Genomic DNA, 21,611 nt, shown 5'->3' with positions numbered 1-21,611 from the left:
AAAAAAAAAAAAAAAAAAAAAAACAAAAAATATGAAAGAGAAAATTAGATATACGGCACTACGAAGGTACTATTACATTCACGGGTTATAAATAAAATAAAATAAAATAAAATAAAAAAAAAAAGAACGAGACGAACGATTACGAGAAACGTTAGCGCATCATACATCACATATGTGAAAGAGCCGTATAGCCGTTGTGAATTACTATTAAATATAATTTTTCAATCCCGCGCGTAAATTCGATTACGCACAATAACACACACGAGGTACTACTATATATTTATTGGATTAGTCTCGGACAACTAGAAACGATATAATTAATGAAATAAATCGACGATTCCTATAGAAACTTTTATGCGACAATACGTATCATTTTTTTTACGGATTAACAACAACAACAAGAACAACAACAACAACAAAAACCATCGTACAACTACTAATGGATGGATGAATATTTCATTTGCACAATTTTCCACAGGACTCTATATGAACGAGGATAAAAAAAGAAAAACAAAATAAAATATATATATAAAAAAAGAAAAAAAAAAAAGAAAATGAAAATAAAAATGAATGATTCGAATTTCGACGCCATGATTAGTAGAGACGCTATTTAAGCATTAGGTAAATACTTTTATACGATTTACGAACGTATCTCTCTGTTTCTCTCTCTCTCTCTCTTTCTCTCTCTCTATCTATCTATCTATCTCTCTCTCTATTTCTCTCTTTTTTTTCTCTCTCTTCTTTCTCTTTTCTTTGTTTCTTTTTTGTTTGTTTGTTTTTTTTTTGTAATTCTCTTAATTAACGTTAGAATATTTAAGTGAATGTAATAGCGCCTTAGCGTGATTCGTAATTAACAGACAGAAAGAAAGAGTTCGAGTGTACAGATCGGATCAAGATTGAGAGACAAAATGAAAACGCAATGTGTTCTTTTTTGGCTGATTTCGTAGTATGCATAATTATGTCGCCTATTATATAACAAAAATACGTATTCTCCCTCGATTTGTCCGATCTGCACCGCGTTACATATCGAAGGCGCATCTCACACAAGTTCGCACTACCCGTCCAGATTAAATTTAAACTTTTAAATGGAAAGAATAATTATCAGAATATAACATCCATGATCTCTCTTTCTTTCAATCGTATCTCTGTAACGTTCAGATAAATGAAAATAATATAATTACAGATAAATAACGATGATGCTCGATTCGACATAGAATTCGATGGCTCTCTCTTTCTCTTTCTCTATTTATTATAATCACGTTTATATTAAGTGATAATAATGCGTTTAGAGAGAAAATATATAATCAGTTTATTATATATATATTATATATATTATATGGGCCGCTCATTTGTTAAATTGATTAACCTGTAAACGAGACGAAAAAGTTTGTGCAAGAAAAGGGTATCACTTTTTTATACGTAGACGTTTTAATTATTAAATTTATATACGATTAATTATTGAAAAGTTTCGTTAAAAAATTATGTGTGTGTTCGCGTGCGAATATATTAAAAATAATTTCATTCTCTATTTATTATATATATATATATATATAATATAGAATTTCTTGTGATTACTTTTTTTGTTTTGGAACATTAAAATGCTACGCTGTTCGAGTAAATTCGAGGATGCGCGTTATGGGATTTACTCCTAAAAACAAAAAGTAGATCGTTAATAAACTTAATATATATATTGTGATATCATTTATTATTCAAGGACTATTTTCTCATTTGGGTGTTGTTAAGCCTAATTATTAAAAGAAATTTATTTTTAATCTAAAAAGAGTTAAACATCAAAGAAGGCTGTTAGAGGCCTGTTTAGGCTGTTAAATTTTTTACAAATTCTATAAGTGGAGTTAATCGCTTTTTGCCCGTGAACGGCTCATATATATAAAATACAAAATAATTCGTTTCTGTGAATTAAGTGGAATAATGAAAAACACAAATGAGTGAAATTTATTTTAAAATCAAGGAAAGTTCCTTCACGCCAAATGAACATGTAAAAAGATCGTTCGTATACCACGAACATAAATTGAGCCGGTAATTATAAAAATTGTGATTGCGAAGTAAAAAATTATTTAAAAAAAATATAATTTGTTACGTAACTCGTGTATTCGACCTAATTATACGAATTACGCAATGAATAAATTTTTGAAAATTTTTTACTTGTTAGATTACAAATTTTCATTAATCACCAATTTAATTAAGAAAACTCCGAATGTTCAAAAGTATAACAAAAATCACGCATTTCCTCTATAATTTGTTAAATAACACACTTTTGTAAAGTAGACATGCGTCTGAGAGTTAACGTAAATGTAAAAGGGTTAACGACGATTATCTCACGATCGATGAAATAAAAAGAACAAAAAATAATAAAAAAACGACAAAGATGAAGAAGAAGAAGAAGAAGAAGAAGAAGATGGTGAAAATAAAGTCGAATGCCAATTAAAATTCAGCGAGTGTGGGCTGAATCTTTTATTGTTAAAGCTAGCGAGTTATAAACAAATTTCTTATACATATTATTCAGTTTCGAGCTTTAGCTCTTGAGAGAAACTTTACCACTTTGTTGATAAACACTCTTGGGGATCATGTGTTCAAACGTCCAATGTTCGTCATTATAATTGGAGAAGAAGAAAAAAAAAAAAAAAAGAAAAAGATAAAGAAAAAGATGATTAAGATGAACGAGACTTCGATGCTTTCATTTTCACACGATTTACGCTTTCTCTGTTACACGAAATCGTGTTACGATGTTAGCAAATATCTATGTCATATAGAGAGTTCCAATATTCCTTGAATATTTCCCCCCGTGCCTACGACGTTAAGTGATCGTGCATTAAAAAAAATAAATAAACGATTTTTCGTGCAGACGGGACACACAACGACGACACAGACCATTATTATACATTTTTCAATACTCGTCCCACGGGTAGTATACTTTCTTACCAAAATAAGAAAACATAAAAAGAAGAAGAAAACGATACGACATGCGTTATACAAAAAAAAATACGTTAAATAACTTATTTCTAATGTAAAAATCGATTGGATTGTATTATCTACGTCCCTCTATGTTCTTTTTTCTTTCTTTTTTTTTTTAATTATTCATATTTCTTTTATTTTCTTTTTTATTAAATGCGAATACCGTGTCAGTGCGTCTTTACACACCGATACGTTTTCCCATTGAAACATAGGCTGTGAATAATCGAGTATGCAGATGTAGCGTGTATACGGAGTATGTGTTATAAATCACACAATTTAAAAAAAGTAGAAAGAAAATTTGCATCGTCGACATACATAAAGCCTCACTACGCTTCCGTACAAAGCTCGAACGAACGATTAATAAAAGATGAAAGCTAAATTATTCGCTGGCTAAAACCAAATGCATTGTTCTTTCGAACGAAAAACAAAACAAAAAAATACAAGAAAATAAATAAATAAATAACGATTACACACGGTCGCAGGAATTTTGTTCTACTATTATACGCTTTAAGATTTTTTAAGCGGTGATAAGAAGCGGACGTGCAAAATTAAATGGCATTTCGATCACTCGTCAAAGTACGAAAGCTAAATTAATTCATTCATAAGATAAATTAGTGTGTTCTGTTCGAAAATCATATATATACATATATATGAATTATATATATATACGACGTTTTAATTTTTTGTACAATAGAAAACAAATCTCAATGCGCGCTTTAAATCCATACGGAACAAAAAAAAACACGACTGTTCGACCCTTTCTAATCTTTAAATATATATTAAGATTTGCTGATTAATCTGCATCCTTACTTTATATTTTCTCTGTACCGATGGTCCAACCATTTCAGTGCATAGTCGAAAATTACGGGCCTTTGAAATAAATCGGCGAACCTACACAGGAGGGAACCGCAAAATTTTAATCGATACTATAAAGAATAATAATAAAAAAAAAAGAAAAAAAAAAAGATTTTGGTTGTTAATTGTTGTGTAAAATTTCGCTAAAATAAATAAGCTTATCACATTCTTTTCCCCTGGACTTCAACGAAATTATAATCATCATTACGTTTACAAATTACCTTTGAAAAGAGATTTCTTTTTCTTTCTCTCTTTTCAACATTTAAAATATTATATCCTTATTACTTTTCTTTACTTCAAAATATAATCTTTTTGAATCATTAGTTTATATAATTTACATATTTTAATTTGATGGAAATAATAAATATACAAGAAATAATGCTTTTTTAATAATGGCCTTAATTAAATACAATCGAGGTAAGAATATTAGCAATATACATCAGTCTTTAATACAAACTTTCAATAGATAATGTATGTACGAACCACTATTGTATAAGAAATATAGTTGCATTATATTATCTACATTATTTATATATAGAACTTTGCGATAGAAATATCATATAAATATATGGCCAGAATTTGTAAAGATTGAATTATTAGTAACTTTAAGATAAGATACATTTTAGTATATGGCTCCATCATCTATATTATCTTCTTCATCATCGTAACCTTCTCCATTATCAAAATAACTATTTACGTAATCAGTTCCTTCATCCATTTCTTCATCTACTTCGTCTTCATCTACACCCATTTCTTTCTCTTCTTCTTCTTCTTCCTCTACCTTTTCTTCTTCCGATTCCAGTACTTCGCCTTGTTGATTAATTTCCTTTTTCTCTAACTCTTGTAATTTAGATTCTACATCAACCAATTTCTGTTTTTTATTAGGTACTGCTGTTGCTAGAGCTTTCTTTCTACGAATAGAAGATGGTTTCAATTCTGCTGGTATTTTAGACCAGTCATACTTAGTTTCATAGCCACTTTTATCAATCATCAAATCTTGAAAACGATCTGAATAACGTTCAACGTCTTTCTTTACTTCAATAGGTTGCACATTAAAAGGAGATTCTTTAAAATATTCGGAAAAGTCCCTTTTCAATTCTATTAAATAACTTATTTCATTAGTAATGGTAAAAGGCAATGGCTTATACTTTAATATAGGATATTTTGGTGGCGGTTCTAAAACTGGATGCATCATAGCTTCAGCTTTAGTAAGTCCTAATTGCTCAAAAGTAAAAGACATAGAACCTTTTCCATGTCCTCGTCCTGCCATGATTAAAAAGTTCTTTGATAAACAATATAAACGAATATGGACCTATCTTACACTTTCTGCGTGCTAAGTTTTTGTTCTGTTTCAGTAACACTTTCTGTTTTAGCAAAATTTGGTTTTTCAGAAAAAGATTCCTTATTATAAATTACTTTAACAATGAGAGAACACGATGGGCACATAGCTTCATCATCACCAGATATAAGATCTGCCTTTGATATTTGAAATTGATCACCACAAGGACAAGGATAATAATAAATTTCTCCTTCTTCGTCGTATTCAAAGTCTTCGATTTCCACTTCGTCGTGATATACTGACATAATCTTAATTAATAAAAATACTTTTTTTTCTAAATATCTATAGAACTTATAGGTTAACTGTAAAACACGTGTTCCAACCTCTAAACATTAATGAGATATGCTACATTCGAGGCATTTTCAAGGACAGTAGAATTATAAGTAACAAATTCCTAAAACGACTCGACTATTTGTAAAAACGATTTAAATTCATTATTTAAATGAAGTATATATTCTCGCCTTATTAGGAAGATTATAACATTTGTGATGTTTTAATGGTATACACTTAACAAGTATTTTACATTTAAATAAGACATATTTAACATATATTCTTAAATAAAAAAAGAAAAAATAAAAAGAAACCAAAATAAATTAAAAATCCCTTTTTTTCGAAGATTAGGATATCGTCTGAAAATATGAAAAATGTGACCAATAGAATTGCATGTCAGGTATAAGACTAGATATCGTCGAATCAGAAGTACTAGAAGTCGAATAATCTAATTGGCTGAGAGAATTCAAACCAATTTGGATAACCAATCGTAATGTTCGTATGATCGCAGAACCAATTAAGGTCGCGTTTACTAAGTAGTGTATAAGCGACGAAATTAAATCATTCCGGATCTCGCGGGATCTGGCATCCAAGTCGTAAGGGCCGTAGAAAGTAGTGTCAATAAATGTGAAGAAAGGGCACCGGTAGTTTTACGTTTGGCATCGTTGTGTTTTTGTAACGTTACGTTTAAAGTGATTAAGGTAATCGCGAACTCCTTAGCGTATTGGCTCGTGAAAGATTTGTTAAAGTTTTTTAATTGTTGCGTATATGCAGGCGGAACCGCGTGCGGGCGGTTCCCACGCGTCCGTGCAACAAGTGTCAGACGGTAGCGGCCGATTATAACGGACAAATATAACTAATCGAAAGACACGTGTTATTATAAACACGATTAGTGCATGGTGTTTATTGTTTATCTTGTGGGTATTTTCAATCCCGGTGAGGATGGGTTGTGCTGTAAGCACCACCGGAGACAAAGAAGCCGCTGAAAGGTCCAAGAAAATCGACAAAGATCTGAGGGCCGATGGCGAGCGGGCCGCCAGTGAGGTCAAACTCCTCTTACTTGGTACGTTTATTCTTTTAAATATTTTCCCTAATATTTTATAAGAATTAAATTGTTTTATCAATCGTATTATATCGTAAGATTGTTTAAATCAATTTTATTCCTACGAATTTGGTTTTTAAGTTTTTAATCAAGGAGATGTTCAGCCATTGGTCCATTGAAAAAGAGACATATATGATTTCATGTACATAATATAATCGTTTTTTTCGACATGATTATTAATATCCTTAAGAAGAATAAAAGAATGAAAACAAATTAATATCATATGTTCTTATTGTAACGTTAAAATATTTATTATATATATATATATATACATATCGAGAGCTCTCGATGTCTCACCCTGTTGCATACATATATGTCAAATCACTATTTACGCTTTTCCTTGAAACGTGCTGCGTAATCATTCTCAAGAGATGATACATCTTTGAAATCCTATTCACAACTTTTTTCTTTCCGGCAATGAACGAATACTCAACCACAATTTAATTACTAAGAATAAATAAAAGTATTTTTCGATTGGCGCGACGTTGGTGCGCATGTCATACGTATTTCTGATACTTGTTGCATTCGTTAGCATATATAATTTCGTACGAGTTTACAAAATATATATATATATATATACAATAGAGATTAAAAATTTATTATCTTTCTCGAGAAATTCTCAAATGAAAGTTTTTATTGAAATTCTTTTACAAGCTATTTACTCGTAACAAAATTAACTTTGTTACGAGTAAATAATTGTTATACAGTAAGATCATACTTTTAATTATTTCTTTTTAAGGGGCTGGAGAATCTGGCAAATCAACAATAGTAAAACAGATGAAAATAATTCATGAAACTGGGTATAGTAAGGAAGAATGCGAACAATATAAGCCAGTAGTATATAGTAACGCAATACAAAGTTTAATGGCAATAATCAGAGCTATGGGGCAACTAAGAATTGATTTCGCTGATTCTAGTAAGGCTGTAAGTGTTATTTTTAAAAAGGGTAAACCTTATTATTTCTTTTCTTATTTTTTACGAGTAAGACTAATCCTTTAAATTTATTATAATCATGCATTAGGATATAGCTCGACAATTCTTCACCCTAGCTTCAGCAGCTGAGGAAGGTGAACTTACTGGAGAGTTAGTGTTATTAATGAAAAGACTATGGCAAGATGCAGGTGTACAACTTTGTTTCACACGCAGTAGAGAATATCAGTTGAATGATTCTGCTGCATATTATCTAAATGCTCTTGATCGTATAGCACAACCTAATTATATTCCTACTCAACAAGATGTCCTTAGAACACGTGTGAAAACTACTGGAATTGTCGAAACTCATTTTTCATTTAAAGGATTACATTTCAAGTATGTTATTTTTGTTTATTATAATTGTATTATTAATTAATTTTGATATATCGAGATGATGATAACTTAGTATGTTTTTTTCTAATTTAACAGAATGTTTGATGTTGGTGGTCAACGGTCAGAGAGGAAAAAATGGATACACTGTTTTGAAGGTGTTACAGCCATTATATTTTGTGTCGCTCTCAGTGGGTACGATTTAGTCCTTGCGGAGGATGAAGAAATGAATAGAATGATCGAATCAATGAAGCTATTTGATTCCATATGCAATAGCAAGTGGTTCGTTGAAACGTCGATTATACTATTTCTTAACAAAAAGGATCTTTTTGAAGAAAAAATTGCTCGAAGCCCGTTAACCATTTGTTTTCCGGATTACAAAGGTGCTAACACTTATGAGGAATGTGCATCTTATATTCAAATGAAATTCGAAAATTTAAACAAAAGGAAAGATCAGAAACAAATTTACACACATTTCACATGTGCCACAGATACATCTAATATACAATTTGTATTTGACGCTGTGACCGACGTCATTATTAAAAATAATTTAAGCAATTGTGGATTATTAAGCTAAGTGTTGCAATACTCCATTATTTTATAAAATGTAAAAAATCTTTCCAAATGTTGGAAACATAACAATCAATTTATAGACATGACAAAAGAGAGACTGTATTAAAACTGTAAAGAAAGGGAAGGAAAAACAGTTTATTATCATGTAAACACATGTACTAATCTTATAAGACTTTTACTTTGACATCTCATTAACATTTAGTATATCCTATATTCTTTTTTTTTATTAGGTATTTTTATTTGCTGGATCCTATATTTTTTAACATAATATCCTTCTGTATTATTATATGTCGACAATGAGTCATTTTTAGTTTCATCTGTGAATTTAATTCTGGGTTAATGCGCGCAATATACAATGTATATATTTATATATATATATATATTGATGAATATATATATATATATATATAATAATCACACTTAAAATTGTAACTTAATAATCAATTTGGATTTGTAATAATCGATGTTTTTTTTTCTTCATCTACAAAAAGATAAAGCGCGCAAACGGAAGATCTTTTAATTTTGTATTAATTGTGTATTTAATGTCGAGATCAGGATCTAGTTAGCTATTAATCTAAGACTTTCTTTGCGAGTCAACAACGAATTTTGCATTGATTTATTTAAACATAATTATGTAAGTTTAAATAATATCAATGTATCATCTCAATATGTGTTATTGCATCACAAACGAATGCTGTGTGCAAAATTAATTTAAAATCATGAAAGAATAAAACACAATTGTTATGTGATTTATAGCGTGCGACAATTTTTCCTCAAAAATTTGTAGACGACATCTTCGATAAATCTATTTTTTTTTTGTGAAGAGAAAGTACAAGAAACTCGTATCGTTAATGACTTCATAAATTCAATAAAATTGAATGGAATGAAAAATGATGTATATAAATATATCTAAATGGGATTTTCATAATATTCATTATAAATAGTCGTCGTGATATCGAAATAATTTTGTATACTTTTGACATATCCGTGATGCATTGTTCGAACACTGCTATTCGTTGAGTCATTCTTGTACTTTCTGCATCTGATGTCATCATAAATTCAAAATGATTAAAATGCGACTCGTGTGAGAAATCGTTATATATCGGATGTATTCATTTTTGTACATAATTTATTTGCTAAAATGGATTAATATGTTCTAACTAAAAGCATACTCTTTTCTGGATTTGTGTTCACAGCCATTTACATTGCTTTACACATGATCTTAATTTTTTTTGACAGGCACAGCGCTTTGTGTTTACAGTATATTTATATATAAATTTTTCACACACATACGCACATAAATTTTGTAAAACAGATTTTATATATATATATGATCCTACTTTGTATAAAGTAATGGGACTAACTTTATATAAATATATATAACTCCGTTTAATAGGAACACAAATAAATATTATCTCAATTGGTATGAAAATTAAAGAACGGTTATATGTTACTTAGATAAACAAAATTTCTTTTTTACGAAACAATATTAATTCATAATTGTTAATATGTCAATTAGATGCAGCACTGCGGATTCATCTTTGCAGCTTAAAATATTTTTATAATTAAAATTCTAAACTATAAGTATATATAATAATAATAATAAAAATTCAATATATAGATATTATATATATTTCGATGTTTTAGGAATGTTTTAATTCTTTTTCTACGGATGTAATTATTATTTGATAGAGAGAGAGAGAGAAAAACAGAAAAGAGAAAATGAGAGATAAAAAATAAATAATATAAACACGCACGCGGATATACCCATCGAATAATTTTTAGGAAAATTTCACTTTCTTCTCAATAACAAGATATTTTTTCTTTTTTCTAAATGTTATTAAAATTACACCGAATTTGATTTATTTATTACCAAAAATATTTTAGATTAATATTTGATCATGTGTGATTTATTTCGAAGAATGTTCCCAGTTTCATTGAGCATTGTCTGTTTGAAGAAAAAATGTAAATTCTGATGGAAGAAAATGATTAGAACGTATAAAAATATTTTTAAATGACATCTCTAAAAATATTCTTTTACTTTCAAATGAAGAAAATAGTTTATAAGTGTGGGAACGATATTTTTCTTGCCTATTCGTTCAAGTGTCTTTGTGTTGCTACTTATCAGTAAGCAAGGAATCTTAATTTTGTACTACTTTGACAATAGCTATTTTTTATAACATCGAATAATATATATGCATTTGGCGGTATACAAAGCTGAATTACAGAGAATTACATTTTGTCTTAAGTTACAATGTTAATTATTTTTTTATTACCCTTTTTTTTCATCGTATATATTTTCTTCATAGATAAATGAACAGCTGTTTCCTATTAAATTCATAAGTAGTTTTCTATTTCGCAACATTTGAGGTACATCAAGCAATGTCTCAAGCTAATCAAATCTACAACAAATGTCATGGATTTTGTTTATGAATTATGCACAATAATTTAAGAGCGCAGCATTGTATATCGTACCATTGTATCATATATCAAACATATATTTATTTTATTTTGGAATAATTCTCTAGTTCTCCCATAAACCAAAATTTTTTGGGGGGAATTATTTCATAATCCTTGTATTCGTTTTTAATCATTAAAATTTAAGCCATTTTTCGTTTACTTTGTAAACAATATATAATCTTGTGATATATATATATATATATTAAAAAGTATCTACATATATCATCATTATAAACATAGGAGTCATGAATAGTAATTAAAGATTGTAGGTATATAACAATCTTATGGAACCACTTGAGCATTATTATTTTTTGGAAGAACTTGAACCAATGAAATGGTACGGTAACAAGCACTTCCCTATTGATATTTTGTATACAGTTAAAGGACTGGTCCTAGCCACGAAATAGATTTGGAAATCTCATTGCGATACAGTGAGAAAGAGTGGCTTTTATGGAAGCAAAAGAGAAATTTGCCTTATTAATCTCATTTCTCTATTTAGTTTCATAAATATTTATATGTAAGATGACAATAATACTCTAAATGAGGACTAATGTAAACGCTATGTTTAATGTGGATTTCTTGCTGGAATAGGTGGACCACCTGACGTTCTCGCAGGAACTGGTGGTGGAACTGACGATGCAGGCAAGCTAGGTGGCGCATGCTGAGGTGGAGGAGGAATTTGTCTTTGCGGTAACGGAGGAGGTATAGAACTTGGAGATTTGTTTAATGATTCCTGGGAAGGATCTGTACGTGGCAGTGGTGGTGGTGGCCTAGTTGGTGCAGGATAATTAGGAAATCCATCTAATATTTCTTCGTAAATTGCAGATTCTGGTGACGATCTTTCCACTTGATCAGATTCGGTTCTTTCCTTAACTGGTGTCGTAGAAAATTGATTAGGTAATACGCTAAATACGCCTGCGTGCGGAATTTGTTTTCTCTCTTGGTACGGACTTTTAGGTGGTTGAGATGGTCTCCCTGGTGGAGCTGGTCTGGGTGGTGGTGTAGAACCATTTGTATTTCCTTTACTAGCTGATGGATGTTCAATAATTCCTAATTGTTCTAATTTTGGCAAAGAAGTTTTTGAGACAGGCGAGAAAGCACTAGATTGTGATGCTGTAGTGTTACTACATATTTCAATTTCTTTATCAATAAGTTGCATCCAATTAGGTGACTTTAATGTTAAAGTTAATGCTTGGCCACAAACATGTGTCATTCCTTTTTTCGCAGCAGCTAAAGCACATTGTCCATCTCTAAAAGTAACCCAGATTGTTTCTCCAACAAACCTCACGAGAATCACTTCGCCTATATGAGATAGATCTTGTACCAAAGCCATCATAACATTACTGTCGAATGCACTATCCGCATCTTCTGTCTCGTCTACTGTTTTAACTATTATCGTTCCATCCGGTGGACCTAAATCTTCGATTACTTCTTTAAATACATGTTCTCTTTGTTGCTGTTCAACGCGATAAACTTCAACGTCAATAATGGCAATAACAGGTCTATGATCACTTTGTTTCAATTCAGCTCTGCCGTAATAAATAAGCTTTCCTGGATACCAGTCTGTAGGAGAATCTAGGGCCATAGTTTTTACAGAATTACCCAAAGCTTATGCAAAATGTTTTTGTTAGTTGTATTCTTTCATACTTACCAATGTCAGGTATTTGCTTTCTTCGTTTCCAAAGAACTCTATCTGTCCAGGCAGGTTGACGACATTTTTCACTAGTATCATAGTCGTCGGAAAAAAGATCATACTTATACGTAGGAGGAAATGTAATGGATCCTTCCAAAAAGTTTTTGAAAACATTACCTTGCTCCTGTTGTACCTTTATGAAAAATGAATACGTGTAATACCTACAATTACGTAATTTTTGCATTTATATTTAAAAAAAAGTGATTTAAGATTTGTACTTTTAATTGGTCATACTGCAGTATTTGATCAATTTCATTTCTCTTAATCATATCCTTCATTTCATCTTTATCCATATCAACTCTGTAATTAAAATCTCCACACCAAAATACATAATCATGAGTATTTAATGTTCTACCCATAGGAAACGTTATTTTCCTCGTTATTTCTGCGTAATCGGCATTGCGCTCGGTAACTTGAGATTGGCCAGCAGCAAAATGAGCGCACACAAAACATAAAGATGTGGAATATAAGACACACCTTATAGCTGCCGCACCTTTATTACCCGTAGCACCGCCTAAACCTGTTTTCACGCAGTCAACAGCAACATCTCTCAAGTAAGGAGCGTGTTCAGGTCGTATGAAAAGATATAAGCAAACTCCAACTAATTGTTGATATGTAACAAGAACATATTCGGTATCTCTTGATAATACTTTTTGTAATTCTTCTGCCCAAGCTTTTGCGTTATCAGAACTAGCTGCCATAATATTACTAGCATTTAAATCTACTATTTCCTCAAATCCAATTGCAAATACATCCACAGGTGTATTATCATATTCTACAGATACCAATGCTGAAAATATTATATTAGAAGATGTATATATAATTGTAATATTAGATTTAATCTATTTAATTTATACTTACACGACGAATAACGTGGAGCATCTAATAACCAATCAGAAAGGGAGATATCTTTGTGTACTACACTTCGAAAATGTTTACCACCATTAACATTATAAGTACCAACGCTTATTCTAAGCTTCATGGTTGTCACATATTCATTATATCTTTTACACATTTCTCTCAATACACTTGGTGGAGCATGTAACATATTAGATGCTAGCAATAATCTAGCTCTATCAGCTATCTCTGTGTTTAATGTAGAACCTAAGAGCAAAATATCAATGGCTTCCTGTTTACTCGAATCCAAAAGATTATTTTGTATTGTTCTAGCGGCAGATCTTGCTCCATCTAATAATTTCGAGCTTCCTTGTATTGCACCAGTTCCAGCATAAATTTTACTAACTTCATTTCCATTATATATCCACATTTGACGAAAAACTTCCTCAAATCTTGATACCATTTGCTGTTTCTCAAGTAGTTTTAATAAACTTAATTGTTGCGCAAGCAATTCTAACGCAAAAAAAGTTTGTACACAGTTAGTTCTGTCCAAACAATCTAAGCAATTAGTACGAATTGTACCAGTTTGTTCAAGTATTACATTTTTTCCAGCAGCATAAAATAAGGAAAAGGACTCTAAGTACTTTTCTACTTTAGCTTTTAATTTGGAGAGATTCTTCAAGTTCCCACCTCTACACTCCTGGTGATAATCAAATAATATGTGTGGTACATCTTTATGTTCTGACATATTGTGATGTGTTTGAAATAATTGACTTAACATTGCTTCCCCCTCTTTACTACCAATGAGACTGGAGCCCAGAAGATTTACTATCACTTGTTGCCCATACCTTTGCTTAATCATAGTTAAATGTCTATCAAAAGCTGGTTTTGAAGCTTCAAATCCTCTGGATATTTTAACTTTATGCGAACCAACTTGTATTCCAGGTTGTTCCCAAAATAAAGGAACCGATCCTCTAGTTTGTATGAAAGAAGTTACTTCATTATCCAGATAAATAGCTTGTTCAGTTTCCACAAAATTAGCTACGTGTCCATCATCATTGGTCCCTCTAACGTTAAATCTAAAAAGAAAAACAAAATATATTAAAATAATATATAAAATTATATCAAAATGAAATTCAATATAACATTAATATACTTACCTAGTACCTGCTCTTTCACAACTTAATCTTGATACAAGAACTGCGCGAGCTTGTCTGTGACCCACATAAATAGTACGAATCTCTACGCTGCCACACATTGCTTTAAGTAACCATTGACTTGTATCTACTCCATATCGTAGCAAATGAATGTGTAACATTCGATTCCTATTCATTAAACAAAAACATATTTATCTTTTTATATGATTAAAAGTAAATAGTTTGTATTCCCGTAAAATATATTGTACCAACCAGAAGAATCTATTATCGGTAATTGTCGATTTACTTCTTTTTTGAGCGCTAAGAGTGATATCAAGGGATTCTTGTTGACCAGATGTCCAAGAAAAATAAAATGTACCAGAGTTAAGAAATTTTCTAACTTCTGAAACACGGTCTTCATTTCCTTGACTATAATGTAATGGAACAAAATGTGATTGTGTGATTCTAAAGATTTCGGTTTCACCAATTTTACCAACTGAAAAGCAACCGGTAACAAGAACAAGATAAAGTAAAGTGTTCTCCCCAGCATTTAATTGTAGTACGCCTAAACACCCATAGGCATCTAACAATTTGGTATATTGTCCTTTCAAAGATTCTGTTTCTTGAAGAGCTGTAAAAAAAAGTCAATGAAGAGCAGATATGTAACAATCGATTTGTTCGATGACATACAAGAAAACGACTAATTCAATATGAATTGCAATTCGAATTTATTAATTAAAATAATTACAAATAAGAGACTGATACGAATCATTAAAAATATCTTCTTTTCTACGCAATATTAAAGGATGAAATAACAAAAATTTGAAATACTTACAAAGTACAGCAACAGCTTGGGATTCAAATAAGACTGTTTCCTTATGATTTCGTCGTTCTAACAATAAGGAATGTGGACTAGGTGGTTTTAATTTTTCATATACGCGATAACCTTTGCCCATCGCCATTGTGTTATTGCGATGTATTTCTTTTAAATATCTGAAAAATAACTTATCAATTAGACTCTATAAATGACAGCGCTTCTGTCATACCACCACTTTGATCATAAACCGCAACTTCCACTCGAGATATATCGTTTCTACATCGACCACAAATTCAAAGATCGTTCGACCAATCTCGTTTTTCCTTTTTTCGATTAATACTCGAGCGCCATCTAATAGAATATTATTTTTACTATAGAAAAATCGAAGTTACGAACTATATATCGATTGTATTAAATTATTGCATATATATAAACACATATATGTGGTGTGTGTATATATACATATATATATATATTTAAACGAAATTTTAAATAATTAACCAATCAAATCATTGCATAGACAAATTTTTCAAATTATTGACAAATTCAATACATCTGGATATAAAATTAACCTTATAAAAGAATTTATTATCCTTAATGTGTGTGTACATATACATATATATATATATATATGTATATATTTCAAGCATATACTTTATAAATACATTTTGCTCTGCATTAGTAGCGTGCGTAGAATGAAGTTATAAAATGATTTAAATCTTAAAGATAATCATAAAAATCCGTCATCGCAATATACATCGTTAGCATTGCTTACATTAATCTGTATGTGTGCGTATGTAGTCTGCTGAAAAGTAGTGTATTTTTTCATAACGACGCGATGTTGTATACAATACGAGTTTAAAAGTATATATTAGTGTGTATGCATACATATACATTTTCTTTTCTAAACAATATAAAAGTATTAAAAAACTATAAACTTTTATAATTTCCACAAAATTATCTTTATTTCTTTCACAATTCAAATAATGAGATCGATCTCAATCTAAAAAATATATTTCTCATTATTCATTATTGTTATTGTATAGATGAAATAGGATTTTAATTATTTTAAATATAAAAATAAATATACATATATATCAATAGTTGAGAAAAATAAAGAGAGATAGAAAGAGTAAATATGAATTCTTCAAATGTAAGAAAAAAGTGATATAAATTATAATGCGTAAACATTAATTACCATTGATAAGGCAGATCTCACGATTAGTAATAGAGTCACCAGTAGTATATTTCTGTTTTCTCATGTGCGTACGCGCACACGTTATAAATGAATATATAGAACGATTGTAGAAAAAAAAGTAATCTCGTTTTTATAAATTCCTTGTAAATATATCAAATAATTGATGTAAATTATCGTATAAAATAAATCTAACTATGAGTTTGTGATATTGTCTAAGAAAATAAATAACAACGGGAATTTAAAAAATCTCGAAGATCGAGAAAAGATCTTTCAAATAAAGCATACATACTCGTTCGGTCTGTCGTATTGTATAAGGTTAAAGCGTGTTTAAAAAAAAAAATGCTATGAACTCAATAGAGGTATGTATAAAACTTGCGTGTAATACATTACACGTTTTTCATGTTTTTTTTTCTTTTTTTTCGTTATCTTCTTTTATTTCTCAATCGTGAACAATGTTATATCTTTAAATCTAAATTTCTCAATGTATATATACGCTCTTTCTTTACCCACACTTAAACAACCTCAGCTGTGATGTCAGGTGATTTTGACATACTTATCTCTGTCTACCTTCAGATTTTACTTGAATTATCTCTTACGAGTAGTTTAGCACGAGCATTGAAACGAGCATCTGATAAGTTCACATGCTAGTGTACGTTACTACTTATAAAAACTAATTATAATAAAATTCTTTTCATATATACTTGTCTCGCCTTATATACAACGTAAAGATACATGTATATATATATATACACGTTTTTATTTGCTCATAGATATTTACCACAAGTTGTACTATTTATTGTTAAATTATAAATCGTGAAAATACACGATTACCTTTATTAGTTATCTGTTAACTATAATAGACAGAATAAATCCCAATTAAAATTCGTAGAAAAATGATTGATCAATCATTGCAAATGCGTCATCTTATTTTAGAATTTATTTTCATCTATATCTGAATATCTTAACATATATTTATCTGAATAAATGTATTGTTAAACTTTCAATGCTGCTTAGAAAACTTTCTTTATATTAGATTTTATTTCTCATTGTATCTTTATAGGATACTTGGATAAAGTTATTAGAATGTATACAATAATATCATTTCTAAGGTTATACAAATAAATCATTGCTAGGTTTTATGCTTGATATAATTAAGTGTTAATACACAAGCTTATAGAAAGTATTGGTAAAATATATTCAGATGCTATTTGTCTATTTATTATTCTAAATGTCATCTGTATTATTTGAGTGTAAAGTAATAAAATGTCAATTGTGTATGCAGATGTCAGGCGAAGAATATGACAGTGAAATGGATTATTCAGATTCAGACTGTGGAGACCCAGGTTATGAAGATTATTATAATGTACAACCATGGGGTGCTGAAGTAGATAACGATGTTGATCTTGATCAAAATAGGAGGGATCCGGAGTATGCTATTTATGATTGTTTGAGAGTCGACGAAGTAGAAAGGCTTTTGAATGAAAATGTTGAAGTACTAAGCAACAATCTTCGTATAACACCGTCCTTAGCCAAAGTATTATTACATGCACACAATTGGGCACTGCAAGATATTATTTCCAAATATCGTACCAATGCTTCCAATTTATTGACCAGTTCGAAAATTAGACCGGTGCCTTTGGTGGATTCTACCTCAGGAACTAAAGGATTGTGTTCTGTGTGTGTAACTGTTCATCGTGCTGACAAATTTTCTACTCTTATGTGTGGTCATTCATTTTGCAAAGACTGTTGGTGTATGCATTTTGAAGTACAAATAACACAAGGTATATCTACCGGTAAGTTACAGAATCAATTGTTTATAGTATTATGAAAATTTAGATCTCTTAAATAAACTCTGTATAACAAATATTAATTGTTTTAAGGAATAAGTTGCATGGCACAAGACTGCGACGTTTTAGTACCAGAAGATTTTGTCCTATCCTTGCTCACTAAGCCTAATATGAGAGAAAAGTATCAACAATTTGCTTTTTGTGATTACGTTAAATCTCATCCACAATTGAGATTTTGTCCTGGTCCAAATTGCCAAATAGTCATGCGTTCGAAAGAACAACGAGCTAAAAGAGTTATGTGTTCTTCTTGTAAAACTATATTTTGGTACGTATATGTTGTATCTGTCATAATATATTTAGAAACATACATGTATAAATAATAATTATTATTTTCATGATTTAGCTTTCGATGTGGTATGGATTATCATGCTCCTACTGATTGTAACACGATTAAAAAGTGGTTAACAAAATGTGCAGATGATTCAGAAACAGCAAATTATATTAGTGCTCATACCAAAGATGTAAGAGTATAAAAAGTAATTTAATGCATTTATAAATACATATATAATTCTTTCGTATTAATTCGGTATATTTTTCAGTGTCCAAAATGTCACATTTGTATAGAAAAAAATGGTGGTTGCAATCATATGCAATGTTATAATTGTAAGCATGATTTTTGTTGGATGTGTCTTCATAATTGGAAACTACACGGAAGTGAATATTATGAATGTTCACGTTACAAAGAGAATCCTAATATTGCACATGAAAGTGTTCATGCCCAAGCAAGGGAAGCACTAAAAAAATATTTGCATTATTACGAAAGGGTGAGTTTATATCATTTAATATTATTAGTATCATAATACCAATATAATGTTGATATCTATCTAAAAGAAATTTATTTCAGTGGGAAAATCATAGTAAATCTCTTAAACTGGAAGAACAAACTTTAGAAGGTATAAAGATGAGAATTAATAAAAAAGTCATGACAGCAAGCGGTACATGGATAGATTGGCAACATTTGTTTGAAGCTGCATCACTTTTAGCTCGTTGTCGTTATACTTTACAATATACATATCCTTATGCTTACTACATGGAAGCTGGTCCAAGAAAGGAACTTGTAAGATATTATCGATTCACAGTGATGCTACAAATTGATTCTAATAAAAATTCATATAGGATTTTAAATTGATTATTTATTTATATTTTAATAGTTTGAGTATCAGCAAGCACAATTGGAAGCAGAAATAGAAAATCTCTCATGGAAAATAGAACGAGCTGAAACAACAGATCGTGGAGATCTAGAAAATCAAATGGACATTGCAGAAAAACGTCGCGTTACTTTATTAAAGGACTTTCTTGAGGTATAACTATTAGTTAAATAAGTTTTTATTTGACAAATGTCACAGATTGTCTCTCTTAGGTTTTTCTAAAATGTCAACATAACTAGTTTTGATTTTTGAAATACGGATACATATGTATAGTAATTATAGATTAAAACTTCCTGTTAAATATCATGTCTAATAAGACATGATTTAATATGTAAAGAACAGTCTTCCTAGTAAGGAACACTTTTACGATTCACAGGTTAAGTATAATATATGTTCAGAAATTATAATAAGTTAGTCGGAAAAGATATTTATTCTTCTCATTATTTTTTTTATTAAAAAAATCATGTTTCTTTTTTTCTTTGCTTTTTTTTTGTCAAAGAAAAATATAAAATAAAATGTCATAGTAAATATGGAAAAGTAACGATTTTTAATTAATATTGGCTTGATAATTATATACAGTCCAATACATTTTTTAATGATAAATCTTCGTAAAGAAGATATGAAGGAAAAATAAAAATACGAACGTATAGCGCGTATGGTCGATCATGTGTTAAAGAAAATTAAACAAACAAATTGAAAGCTTGAAAAATTGAAAGTAATTCCTTTCTGCATAGACTCCTTTCCATAATAAAAAAATATTTCTAAATGTAATCTGTATTATTGTCGCCTATATACGTTCAAAAATAATTATTTGTGATCGCATGGAACGGATTTTTAGATTTATATCATGGTTATTTTTTTCTTTTTTTTTTATACATCCATTTCTCATTTTTTAATTTGTTATCAACAAGTATTTTTATTCTTAATATATGTTATACGTATACATAAATGACTGTAGCCTAAATACACTGGTGCAAGCAAATAGCACTGGTTGCTGTGTACATATATGCTACGATGATGTGTAAAAGAATATGACATTTTCTATGATTAGTATTAAGCCATATGCAACGACGAAATACTTGTATTCGAAGAAAGATTAAATGTGACTAAAAATTCACATTTTTTTAAAATTATTTAGATTAGGTAATTCTCTATGGACATGACAGGAAATGAACTTTGAAAAAAGAAAAAAATATTCAATTATTGTTAAAAATTTCGTGATCAGTGCGCAAAATGAATGTAATATGATAATTGATATGTCTCTTACTAAGGTAAATAAACCTTTATAAAAGATGATAATTCTATTAGAAAATAATATAAGTATACATAATTATTGCAAGCTTTCCAAATTTTAACATGATCCTTAATAACCTTCGATCCTTCACAAGTTTCCATGTTAGTCCAAATATAATTTATTATTTTTAAAAATATGTGTATATATATATATGTCAGCGTTAAATTGTGGAAATCCTAGGTTTTACCCGTAATAACTAAGCGTCTTTCGGAAAGCATATAAAAAGAATTTTATTATACATTAAAGCTACCTATTAGTTTTAGGAAATAATGATGTTATATATAAATTATAAGAGGTGAGTAATTATATAAAGCTTGAATTTGAAATTTAATGGCGGGGCCGGCGAAAAATGAGCATTTTATTTTTTAATAATATTTTTAACTCATTAAGACATATATATTTATAAAACAAAAATGTATTTTAAAAAAAAAAAATAATGTTACAAAAAAAATTGAAGTTCCTTCGTTGAAAGCCCTCTTGAGCTATGGCGAGATATTATCAACTTGGATAACATTTCCCCATGAAAACATCCATCTTTGCTTTGACCAATACTCTCTCGCCTAATCTTAATTATAAATCAGCCGAAGCTTCCCATTTCAAATTAAGAAAAGACGGCGGAGGCTTATAGCAAAACTAAGCTACGACACTTTCTGCCTAATTGTCCAGGGACTTTCCTCAGATATAACTCTGAGTCACTAAGGACTCTGTAAGTATCTCCGAAGTTTCACACGGAGGAACTTCAAAATGATAAACTTAAAACTTCCTTA

At 29.8% G+C, this 21,611-nt stretch overlaps 5 protein-coding genes across 10 annotated transcripts; 2 read left to right on the top strand and 3 right to left on the bottom strand.

Annotated features, from left to right (window-relative positions):
* Positions 1-4,198: 4,198 nt before the first annotated feature.
* LOC106785073 (DNA-directed RNA polymerase III subunit RPC7-like) lies at positions 4,199-5,182 on the bottom strand. Its single transcript, XM_014745222.1, has one exon. The coding sequence runs from the start codon at positions 5,096-5,098 to the stop codon at positions 4,451-4,453; it is 648 nt and encodes a 215-aa protein (XP_014600708.1). The 5' UTR covers positions 5,099-5,182; the 3' UTR covers positions 4,199-4,450.
* Positions 4,874-5,692, bottom strand: LOC106785074 (DPH3 homolog). Its single transcript, XM_014745223.1, has one exon. It carries the CDS (start codon positions 5,410-5,412, stop codon positions 5,146-5,148), a length of 267 nt encoding a protein of 88 aa, XP_014600709.1. The 5' UTR covers positions 5,413-5,692; the 3' UTR covers positions 4,874-5,145.
* Positions 5,693-6,001: 309 nt separating this feature from the next.
* On the top strand, positions 6,002-8,839 carry LOC106785141 (guanine nucleotide-binding protein G(i) subunit alpha). Of its 3 annotated transcripts, none has more exons than XM_014745335.1 (4): positions 6,002-6,500; positions 7,279-7,463; positions 7,561-7,847; positions 7,941-8,839. In XM_014745335.1, the coding sequence occupies exons 1-4, from the start codon at positions 6,380-6,382 to the stop codon at positions 8,416-8,418; spliced, it is 1,071 nt and encodes a 356-aa protein (XP_014600821.1). In that variant the 5' UTR covers positions 6,002-6,379; the 3' UTR covers positions 8,419-8,839. The 3 variants fall into 3 exon arrangements, with proteins under 3 accessions (XP_014600821.1, XP_014600823.1, XP_014600822.1); XM_014745337.1 differs by lacking the exon at positions 6,002-6,500 and adding an exon at positions 6,858-7,027; XM_014745336.1 differs by lacking the exon at positions 6,002-6,500 and adding an exon at positions 6,858-7,084.
* A 1,715-nt stretch (positions 8,840-10,554) lies between these two features.
* On the bottom strand, positions 10,555-15,652 carry LOC106785124 (synaptojanin-1). 2 transcript variants are annotated; one of them, XM_014745308.1, is made up of 7 exons: positions 15,376-15,652; positions 14,814-15,171; positions 14,565-14,729; positions 13,429-14,483; positions 12,786-13,357; positions 12,526-12,700; positions 10,555-12,437 (listed from the first exon to the last, which is right to left on the bottom strand). In XM_014745308.1, exons 1-7 carry the CDS (start codon positions 15,500-15,502, stop codon positions 11,440-11,442), a joined length of 3,450 nt encoding a protein of 1,149 aa, XP_014600794.1. In that variant the 5' UTR covers positions 15,503-15,652; the 3' UTR covers positions 10,555-11,439. The 2 variants fall into 2 exon arrangements, with proteins under 2 accessions (XP_014600794.1, XP_014600793.1); XM_014745307.1 differs by having other exon boundaries at positions 10,556-12,449; positions 15,376-15,651.
* An 850-nt stretch (positions 15,653-16,502) lies between these two features.
* LOC106785125 (protein ariadne-2) lies at positions 16,503-20,874 on the top strand. 3 transcript variants are annotated; one of them, XM_014745310.1, is made up of 7 exons: positions 16,503-16,914; positions 17,838-18,348; positions 18,436-18,667; positions 18,746-18,863; positions 18,942-19,166; positions 19,247-19,459; positions 19,554-20,874. In XM_014745310.1, exons 1-7 carry the CDS (start codon positions 16,900-16,902, stop codon positions 19,707-19,709), a joined length of 1,470 nt encoding a protein of 489 aa, XP_014600796.1. In that variant the 5' UTR covers positions 16,503-16,899; the 3' UTR covers positions 19,710-20,874. The 3 variants fall into 3 exon arrangements, with proteins under 3 accessions (XP_014600796.1, XP_014600798.1, XP_014600797.1); XM_014745312.1 differs by lacking the exon at positions 16,503-16,914 and adding an exon at positions 16,967-17,093 and having other exon boundaries at positions 19,554-19,994; XM_014745311.1 differs by lacking the exon at positions 16,503-16,914 and adding an exon at positions 17,100-17,204 and having other exon boundaries at positions 19,554-19,994.
* Positions 20,875-21,611: the final 737 nt, after the last annotated feature.

The sequence above is a fragment of the Polistes canadensis genome, unplaced genomic scaffold, assembly GCF_001313835.1.
Source record: "Polistes canadensis isolate GaletaPanama2010 unplaced genomic scaffold, ASM131383v1 scaffold_45, whole genome shotgun sequence".
Lineage (NCBI taxonomy): Eukaryota > Metazoa > Arthropoda > Insecta > Hymenoptera > Vespidae > Polistes > Polistes canadensis.
This window is presented reverse-complemented; position numbering and strand designations above follow the sequence as displayed.

Bases quoted from the DNA above. Each gene is read 5' to 3' on its own strand.
- LOC106785124 (XM_014745307.1), bottom strand. From the start codon at position 15,502: ATGGCGATGGGCAAAGGTTATCGCGTATATGAAAAATTAAAACCACCT. The intron at 15,172-15,375 runs GTAAGTATTTCA...TTTTTTTTACAG, and splicing joins CCAAGCTGTTGCTGTACTTT to CTCTTCAAGAAACAGAATCT. The intron at 14,730-14,813 runs GTTGGTACAATA...TTTAATGAATAG, and splicing joins ACCGATAATAGATTCTTCTG to GAATCGAATGTTACACATTC.
- LOC106785073 (XM_014745222.1), bottom strand. From the start codon at position 5,098: ATGGCAGGACGAGGACATGGAAAAGGTTCTATGTCTTTTACTTTTGAG.
- LOC106785125 (XM_014745310.1), top strand. The intron at 18,864-18,941 runs GTAAGAGTATAA...TATATTTTTCAG, and splicing joins TTAGTGCTCATACCAAAGAT to TGTCCAAAATGTCACATTTG. The intron at 19,167-19,246 runs GTGAGTTTATAT...AATTTATTTCAG, and splicing joins ATTTGCATTATTACGAAAGG to TGGGAAAATCATAGTAAATC.
- LOC106785141 (XM_014745335.1), top strand. From the start codon at position 6,380: ATGGGTTGTGCTGTAAGCACCACCGGAGACAAAGAAGCCGCTGAAAGG. The intron at 6,501-7,278 runs GTACGTTTATTC...TTTCTTTTTAAG, and splicing joins GGTCAAACTCCTCTTACTTG to GGGCTGGAGAATCTGGCAAA. The intron at 7,848-7,940 runs GTATGTTATTTT...CTAATTTAACAG, and splicing joins TTTAAAGGATTACATTTCAA to AATGTTTGATGTTGGTGGTC.
- LOC106785074 (XM_014745223.1), bottom strand. From the start codon at position 5,412: ATGTCAGTATATCACGACGAAGTGGAAATCGAAGACTTTGAATACGAC.